This window comes from Aptenodytes forsteri, unplaced genomic scaffold (genome assembly GCF_000699145.1).
Source record: "Aptenodytes forsteri isolate BGI_AS27 unplaced genomic scaffold, ASM69914v1 Scaffold486, whole genome shotgun sequence".
Lineage (NCBI taxonomy): Eukaryota > Metazoa > Chordata > Aves > Sphenisciformes > Spheniscidae > Aptenodytes > Aptenodytes forsteri.
The window spans coordinates 532,440-541,664 of record NW_008795717.1 but is presented as its reverse complement, the minus strand read 5'-3'; the positions used below and the strand labels follow the sequence as shown (position 1 = coordinate 541,664).

General features: G+C 39.8%; 1 protein-coding gene across 1 annotated transcript in view; it reads left to right on the top strand.

Annotated features, from left to right (window-relative positions):
- Positions 1 to 8,991, top strand: part of PLEKHH1 (pleckstrin homology, MyTH4 and FERM domain containing H1) — a 41,906-nt gene extending 32,915 nt beyond the window's left edge. Inside the window, exons 21-27 of the mRNA XM_009283551.1 lie at positions 1,812 to 1,912; positions 3,724 to 3,865; positions 4,767 to 4,909; positions 5,988 to 6,117; positions 7,729 to 7,815; positions 8,363 to 8,509; positions 8,815 to 8,991. Of these exons, the coding sequence (XP_009281826.1) occupies positions 1,812 to 1,912; positions 3,724 to 3,865; positions 4,767 to 4,909; positions 5,988 to 6,117; positions 7,729 to 7,815; positions 8,363 to 8,509; positions 8,815 to 8,991 (927 nt within the window). The remainder of the gene's footprint in view (positions 1 to 1,811; positions 1,913 to 3,723; positions 3,866 to 4,766; positions 4,910 to 5,987; positions 6,118 to 7,728; positions 7,816 to 8,362; positions 8,510 to 8,814) is intronic.
- Positions 8,992 to 9,225: the final 234 nt, after the last annotated feature.

Here is a 9,225-nt window from a genome sequence, read left to right as displayed (position 1 = left end):
TTTTTCAACCTAAATGATTCTATGATTCTATCATTAGCTCAGTCTAGTCTGAGATACTAGTTAAGACAAAGCATGTTCTGTTTTAGTAGGTGATAAATTGGTCAATTTTTAAGAAGTCTTTAACTCAGATTTTAGCAGATATTAAAGTTTAATTTGTCTTGACTACAAAATTGACTACAAAATTAAAACATGACTGAGCTAGCTAGCATGATCAGATAGCACAACTAACATCAAATGCGACACTCCTAATTGAGACAAATTTATGTTAGGCTGTGAGCCTCTTAGCATGTCTATATAAATCTCATCTATTGGATTATGAAGTATCTCCTTGTTATCTCCAGATAAATCAGGCTTTCATTGTTGATGAGTGTACTTAGGGGAGAAAGCTCTGCAGAGTATGCCTTCATTTTAAAAAAGAGAGGAGTGCCTCAGATCAAGGGAAAAGGAAAGCAGATAAAGTATTAACATCTGTGTCTTTAATATGGAGATGACTGTCTGGATCACTGTCTTAAGTGAGCAGGCTAGCGGCCACGAATGAGACACATCAGATTTTGGTACAAATCTGGGAGAATAATTTGTCGTACAGCATTGATGGAGGAATAGTGGTGGTGGCAACTTTGAAGAGGCCCTGATACCTGTAAGGAACATAAACATTCAGTTTTACACAGTGTAAAGTTTCACATTGGGCAACAGAGGGAAAAGATGCCAATAACTTTAAATTAGATGGTTTGAAGAGGAAACTACCATAGACAGTGCCAAGTTATATACTTCGCTTTCATGGCCTGATACAGATCAGATAGATAATCTAGAGCTTTGCTGGCAATTGAACCACCATTTGGAGAGATGAGATACTAGAGTAAAGGAAGGAGCTTGAGACAATTAAAGGCATTGCTTTTACTGGTTATTAACTTGTTATTTACGTGCCAAGGCAACCTCAATAGCTTCTTAAGAGAGGATTAGGATATCTGATTATGTATTTCATGTGCCTTCTTATGTTCACATTCCTTTTAGTGAGATGCTATCAAAAGAGTAGGGGCCTTTATTAGACCACTTGTAAAAGGACTGGAATAACCAAGAGAAGTTGAATGGAACCAGAGAGATTAACCATGCTATTACTAAAAATACGTCTGAGTTACAAAGTTGGAATCTAGGACTGAATGTTCCCAAAGTTTGGACTTTCATATCCAAGGGTTTGGTTTAGCCAAGCATGTAGATAGCTGCTATTCGGAGGATACATTAGTGCTTTAGTTTAGCTCAGGAGGGCACTTTTGAAGCAAACCTGCCAATCATTCCTGTTAACCATGCTTTGATTCACATTAAGGAGCAACCTTAGAGAGCATGAAATGGATTCTTTTTACGTGAAACATGAACTGGAAGATGTGATCCAACAGAGTAGTGGGCTTTCAGGCCCTCTGATCAGACTAAAGCTAGTCCAAAGGAAAATCCTTTGAAACTCATATAGTGTGGGCATACAGTCTTAGGAACAGGTGTTCCACTGTGTAGATCTGCTCCTCCTGGGCTTTGCTGCTTGCTAACATAGACATAGCCACAGAGTTGCTACCAGACCAGAAGTCACTTACAGATGTCCCCCTGCAGATTAGAGCTGGAGTTTTCAGTTGAAACACTTGAATTTTTACATACTGTGTAATACAAAAAGGAATTGTTTTGCCACTTTTGGCTGTGTTTATGCTGATCCAGTCTATTTCCTTATCTTCTGTGTTCTACAACACTTTTTCCACTTACTTTCCCCTCAAGCCTTGACTATACATTTCACCTCAGTGTCTCTCCTCTCTCCATGATATTTTTTAAAGATCTGTGATGTCATTTCTAAATGGGAACAAGCCTTAAAAGAATTGCATCCTGGGAAATATGAAGGCGGCACAAGAATTGTGAAGTTGACCTATAAGAACAGGTACTGTGTTTTGTTGGTTGGCCTCACTACTGCTGTTAAACATTTCTAGACTGGATATATCTCTGTAGATGGCCAGTAGTTTATAGTACTGTTAGTGCCAAAACTATTTGAGCTAAGATGTGTTCAAATCCTACCTGAGATGTGATGACTTCTGTGCGTGGTACATGTGTAAAAGAGGGTATATGGCCTAGAGGTAAAACCCAAAACACTTTGCAATAGCAGAACAGACGTAAAATGGTTTAAGAGCTAGCTGTAGCACAGTAAGACATACTTGGCACAATTTCATTTGCCTAGATCCTAAAACATAATTAAATAATGTGTGTTAGGTGAGAGGAAGAGAGACCTGGGGGAAAAATCACCAGTGAAAACGAATATGCTGAAACTTGCAATTAAGTGAAGAATCACAAAGATGAAAAAGATACAAGAACAATGTTCTAAATGGCATGAGTTGTAGAGGAGACATGTAGTAGCAGTGCCCAGACTATATAAAGAAAGAAATGTGAAAAGTTAGATGACAAGAGATGATAGAGAATGAAAGTATGAGACAAAGATCTAAACCAAAAACTGGAACAAGTTCATCATTTATAATACAGACAGGAATTCTGAATTACAATGAATGGAGAACTGTGTATAAGAACAAGGAATGGCTTTCTGCATGCGAATAATGTTTGCAGGCAAAACAAAGGCCACTCCAGAACCAAAAAGATACGAAGCTCTGTATTGAATATATGAAGACTTTGTTGACTGTGATGGTGGAAACAAATTTCTGTGAACTTTGTTAGTTGGTATACAGAGGTGGAAGCAGAAGTTATTGCTTTTGACCCAGAAGGCAGTATTTGTTTCAGGAGTGAAACTTTGCAGTATTATTTTGTTGGACTGGAATGTGCCTAGACTGGACAGCAAGGATGTTTTGATAAGGTCTTCCCAAGGTTAGGCTGTTCTAACACCAAGGACTCTGATAAGACATGTGTAAGGTCACTATGGTCCTAATGGTGGTGTTAATCTTAGATTGACATAAAAATAAACAAACTGATCCACTGGAATGAATATCTTTTGTGGTATTGTGGAATATATAGTCATAGATGCAGCTGTAAATTAATACTTTAATTAGATGGTGTGGGCTGTAAATAGGCATGCATGAGGAATGGTTCTGGGAAGCATTCCCCAGGCTGGTGGCTTCAACACCCGTTAGTCATCTTGCTATACCAGGTCAAAGAAATTGCAAGTGTGAAGGGAATAAAAAATAGTAGGAAGCTTTGATTTACAAGAATGCTTCTTCAGTTTTTGAAATAAAGCCTACTAATTGGGTCTCTTATTTCCTGCTGAAGCAAACTGAAGACTTTTTTTAATAACAATATCAGTGTAGGTGGTCAAAACAAAGCTGGCAAAAATAACAAGTTTACAAGGTTGTCATGTAGAAGTTTATACATGTAGAGCAGAGGCACTTCTGTATTCTGTGAGCAGAGAAGGCCATATCTTAAATATTGCCTGTCTGTGCATGATGGGGACAGACGGACACTGATTTACCTGTGTTTAATAAGGCTTCACTGTCTTGAAGTGGTTGGTGCTCATAATTCAAATGGCTTCCAAAGCTAGAAAGCATGTTTTGAGCCTCCTTGCCTAAATCTTGTTCATAAGGGAAGCACCTCAGCTTCCAAATCTCTGTCCAGTACCCCCGCAATACACAAAGTTCACTTTGGAGAAGGAGGGAAAAAAACCCACTTTTATTTTTACTCACCTTGACTAAAGTTCTCACCTCTACTTCCAGTTCACAGTATCTTTTTACCTTCACAATCCTCTCTGCTTTTTAGGCTATATTTTCGGAGCCAGGCCAAAGGTGAGACAGACCGGGAGCGGTTGCTACTGGCCTTCCAAGTCAGCAGTGAAATAGCCAATGGAAGGTTTCCTGTTAATAAGGAATTAGCTCTGGAAATGGTGGCTCTGATGGCTCAGGTGAGTATGGCTATGGGCAGAAATCCTCCCTTTTGTCCTCCAGGGACTTCAGCTGTACACTGAGTATCTTTGACTAAGCAGCCCTCTCTTACATCAAAAGTGGTTGTTCTTATCAAACATACAGTCTGAGATGTACCATGCCAAACACATTATACTAGCATACATATCTTGTTAGAACACCTTTTGCTGTAGGGAAATTTGCTATAGGAGTGCCTCTCCTTTCCTTCTGAAGAAAAATATTGGCAAAAACAGTGAGGCTGGACTATCCCCAGAACTGCTCCAAGTAGTGTCTTAGAAATATGGAAATAGTATCACTACTAGAATTCCACTTAATAGTAAAAACTTTCCCTGTTGCACTGCCAATAGCCTCTTACTCAGGAGGAGCACCTTGTGGGATCCTCCATTAGACCTTCAGGCTTGCATTTAGCATTTTACCACATAAAACACACAATATGGGTTGTGGGCATGACAAGCAGGATAATAGTTTCTTACTGAGCTGAAACTGATTGTTGCATTTGTTAAAGCAACATAAACTGAGATGAAGAAGCCAGGAACATTGTCCAAACGATTTATAAATAGGCTGTTTTAATTGGCCAGTTGAAAACAAACCCCAAAAGCTTGGCAGTTATACAGAAGTGTCTCCCTACAACAAGTAGCTGGCTGAGATCTTGTTCCACTTTCTTAGATCAATAAAGAATTCCTTGGGCAGTCATGTCCTCAGTAGTTGCTCTGTGGTATACATTTACTGTGGTAAATGCTGTAGACAAAGTTCCCCAGCCTAATGGTGTCTTTTTGCATGACTAATAAACGCAGTAGTTATCGGTATGGAAATTCATGGAATGTTTTACTGCACTAAAAATCCCATAGTTCTGTTGCACTATAAACTGTGATGTTGTCTTAGGTGGAATTTGGGGATTTGGATCGACCAGGATCTTCAAGTCCTGGGGGAACATCACAATCAAAAATGCAGCATCTTCTCCACCAGGTCTTAGATAAATTCTACCCCAAACGCTACAAGCAAAACCTTACTCCTGAACAGCTCAGGTAAATTGTTTGCTCTTCTGTACTTTGCACTGAAACAAATTTTACTTGCAAAATTCTGTCTTTATACTTAAGAAGTTTCAAGGAGCCCTGTCAAGATTATTTGATGTAGAAACGAAACACAAGTGTCAGGAAAAGGTTCCTTCAAAATAAAATAGCAGTTAACTAATATAAAAAGAGCAAAATCACCAACTGATTTTCCCCTCAACAAGAAGTTTAATCCTTTCACTTCCAAATTAAGCATCTCAGTTCCAACAAACTGTAACCTAAGCCTAAGATAAATTCTGTTTCTGAATTTTTGTTTTACCCTTCCCCCAAGTGTCGATTGAATCCAGATGCCTAACATTTGCAATGAGCCATAAAGCCAGCACATATGGGCTGCTTCAGGCCATGCAGCAACTCTGGTAGGACATATTTTGGCAGGGCTTTTTGATATTCTGACTTGGAAATTCTCACACACAATGCAGAGATCTCAAGTACAGAGTTCGCATGCTGCCATGGATCTCAGCTCTAACTGTTTTAATGAGAGAGAATGATAATCTTCCAGATCCAAAGCTACTTAGGGATGCAGTGGTGGAACTAACACAATTACCTCCTTTTGGAAGCAAATTCCATCTGCATGTAGCAAGATAACTGCCAAACCATCCCTAGTGAGCCAAATCAAGAGTGAGTTAATATATATTGCCACTCCATATAGAGCATACTACAGACAAGTTAAGATGAAGGTGAGAGTATAATTGAATGTGAAGACAAGCTGGGCAGGATTTTACTGTAACAGCTGCCTGAGTGTTTGTAGTTACAGTTGTTTAATATATACACTAGTGAGCAACCTATATGTGACTGGGATTCCTGGGTGTTCAAGTAAACTAGCAGTAAAATAATTGTGGAAGTAGAGAAAATGCTAAAATAAACTCAGGTTGTACAACCCTCATTATGGACAGGGCTGTTAGCACTGTCAGTTGTGCTGTGTAGAACAGCTCTTTTGGAATGAGAGGTACATCTATTAACTGTCATAATTTTACTCACCTTTCCTTGGAAGACATTAGTAAATAATGCCGTCTTGTGTCTTGGATTCTGAAAGGCAACTGGCTGACACGCTGGCGACGAAGTGGACAGTGCTGCACGGATGCTCTCCACCAGAATGCGTTCGAATTTATTTGACGGTGGCCCGGAAATGGCCTCTCTTTGGAACCAAAATATTTGCTGCTAAGGTAACTGGAGCACGCTTTTTTTCCTTTTCCTGAGAGTGAACTATCTGAGCAGACATATACCTATGATATCTGGTAAGACGGGTTGAAAATGCTTCTACTTCAGGAAGAGGAAAAACTGAACAAGACTGTTCTGAACGAACAGCTCTGTTTGGTACCACACAGGTTTAGAAAGAAGGAAGAGAAACATGTTCTAAGCACTAGGGGTTGCTAGCGTTCAGTAAATAAACACTGAAGGTTCCCTGGCTGCATCAGTTGATCATAATACAGGGTACTAACTCTCCTTACAAACCTTGCCAAAGCTTTCTCAGACAGGAATTTCCCAGGTCATCAAGGCTGCAATGATAGTTTAAAAAATACTATTTACATACCACTGGGGGGGTGGAAGGGAGGAGTCCCCCATAAATCACACCTGGCAGCTGATGCTAGCTAAAAGAATGGGTATTTCAGTCCTGTTCTCTGCTTGACACAGAGCTGGCTGCTTTCCTTGCCACGTGAGAGAGGCAAGCACTGCTAACGTCCTGGTGCAGAAACAGACAAACTAAAGCACGTATTGGATAAGCTGCCAGCCCACAGGCATCAGTGGGACAGCAAAGAACAGCTGGAGGGAGTGCTTCTCCAAGTAGCTTGTACCATCCCTCAGCCCATCCCAGACTAGAGCTCTGTACCTATTACCTATGCCCAAACTAATGTCTTAGCACATAGTGGCTGTCTGGGAAATCTTGTTTTGGCATTAACCATCTTCCCCAACCCAGCAGAAACCTCCTCCATTGAAAGCTTGAGATAGGTCTCGTTCATAGTTACATGTCTCTTGCTTTGAAGTCAAAGCTGCTATAGTTATGGAATAAAGTCTAAGGATGAAAGGGATCTCTTGAGTAAATATACAAGAAGTTTTTGAAAAGACAGTTATTTCCACTGTCAGCAGTAAAAGCAGGAGAGGCTACTGGTATTTGAGGTTACTGACACTGAAGAATCAGAATATAGAATAGTTCCACTCAGCTTAAATAATGTTGGTATTTCTGATGATTAACATATTTTATAACTTTTCAATAGTTAAACAGCAATGTTTAAAAAAGCCAATGGCATTAGCCACGTAATAGCAGACTCCCAGGAAAGATTCATGTCATTAGCCATAACAACACATAACTCATCTTTAACAGATAATTGATGCATATTTGTCAAAAGCTGTAAGAAAGAAAATTGCATTGATGTGATGGTACTGGGTGCACTGGTATTATAGAAACCAACAGGCTTCACTGCCTGACTGACTGATGGGAGTAGTATAAGAATCAGAGCAGAGCAGAACTGCTGTTTTGTTGCTCTGTCCTAGCATTTCCTTCAGTTTTAACTACACTGACGGAATTTAATTAATATCAAAGCCTTCATTATCATTGCATCTCTTGTGCCACTAGTCCGAAAATTCTATGTAAATCTGAAAACGTTATTCCAGTTTTTGAGAGAAGTCCTCTTAAAAAAATCAAACCAGGTCAGACCAGTAAGCCTATAGGATTCTCTCTCATCTCCACTTTATCCTTAAACCCCAAGATTTACGTCAGAAACATCTTTGTGTGGTGGTCAAGAAATATCTAAATTAATAATTTTCTTTTTCTCTAGCCTATTTTGCCTTCCTCATTGGAAGACTGTCCAGTCTGGATAGCTGTGAATGAAGATGGTATCAGCATACTGGATTATAACACTATGGTACGGTGAGGAACACTGTTTAAGAAAAATAACTTACCTCCCACAGAAAGACATTCCCCTGAGTCCACTTAAAGTCACTAAAAGTTTGTCTTTAACTTCAAATGGATCCAGAAGTTAATTTGTAGAAGTCAGAGATGAGGGAAGTCAGTGCTATGTTTGAACGCTACATAAACAAAGGAAAATTACAGCTACAGTGTAAGGTAAGGTTTCATGAAACAGCTAACTGCCTCTTTGATGGGCAGCAAACATGCTCATACATCTTGCAAAATCTCAGTGGTATGTGCTTTACTACCACCATCTGGGATATAACAAAGTTTGGACTATTGCTCTGAAGCAGCGAGGCATCGAGCAAGCTAGGAGAAAACTAGAAATGCAATTCTCATTTTAGATTTCTCTGCCAGCTGTTACCTATAGAGCCAGTTACCTATACTGCCTATTACTGCTGGCGATCTGGTGTTCTTGCATTAAGTAGCAAATGTACTGGTTTAAGGTGGCCGTTTTTTCTTTTACAGAACTATGACTCTTTCAAACTCTCTGTTGTCTGCAGCACTTGAAGGTCTCTTATTCATACTCCTCTGTGCTGACCTTTGGAGGCTGTCGAGATGACTTCATGATTGTAGTCAGTCAAATGAAAGACAGGAGTTCTGGAAAAAACAGCACTGAAAAACTCCTTTTCACGATGGCAATTCCAAAGGTAATTACAAAATGAACAGTGAGTTTCTTTCCAGCTGGCAGCATCACAGCTGGGCATTTTGTACAAGCCCTGGGGACCGGTACTTGTGGCTGCTGCACTAGCTATATATATTCAATAAATCCCTTGTAAGCTGGAACCTTTAATCGAGACTTATTCTACCTAACTCTTACAGACCTTCATTTCAAAACCAAACAATTCCATGTGAGAAAGCCAGTTGCAAAAGTTATGCAGTCAATAGGCTCTAAAAATCAAAGGGCACTCTTACCTCTAATTGACTTGCAGTTAATAATTTTCTTTCTCCCTAGATTGTTGAAGCAACACTGCTTATTGCCAGCTATATTAACTACCGTTCGACACCTTCACTCCTACCTTCTACACAGCCCTCCCGAAGCAAAACACCTGCCAACAAGCTCTGGGAGACTGAAAGTCGGTGCTTTTTTCCTTCTGTGCCCCGAAGCACTAAGGGGCCCACCCTGCTCTGAGGGCTCATTCCAAATGACTTGGGGGATTTTTGGGGGTTGTTTTGTTATTTGTTTTTTTTGGTTTGGTGGTTTTGTTGTTTTTTTTTTTGCACTGCTCTGTACTGAATTGCAGACTGCTATGATTTTGCTGGTTACACACCTTACTTTAATGCGAGCTCTGATTCTTTTTCCATAATAATAGACAAAGTTCCTTAGTGTGGGTAGAGGCAGGGGCCTTTTTCTTAAAAAAAAAAA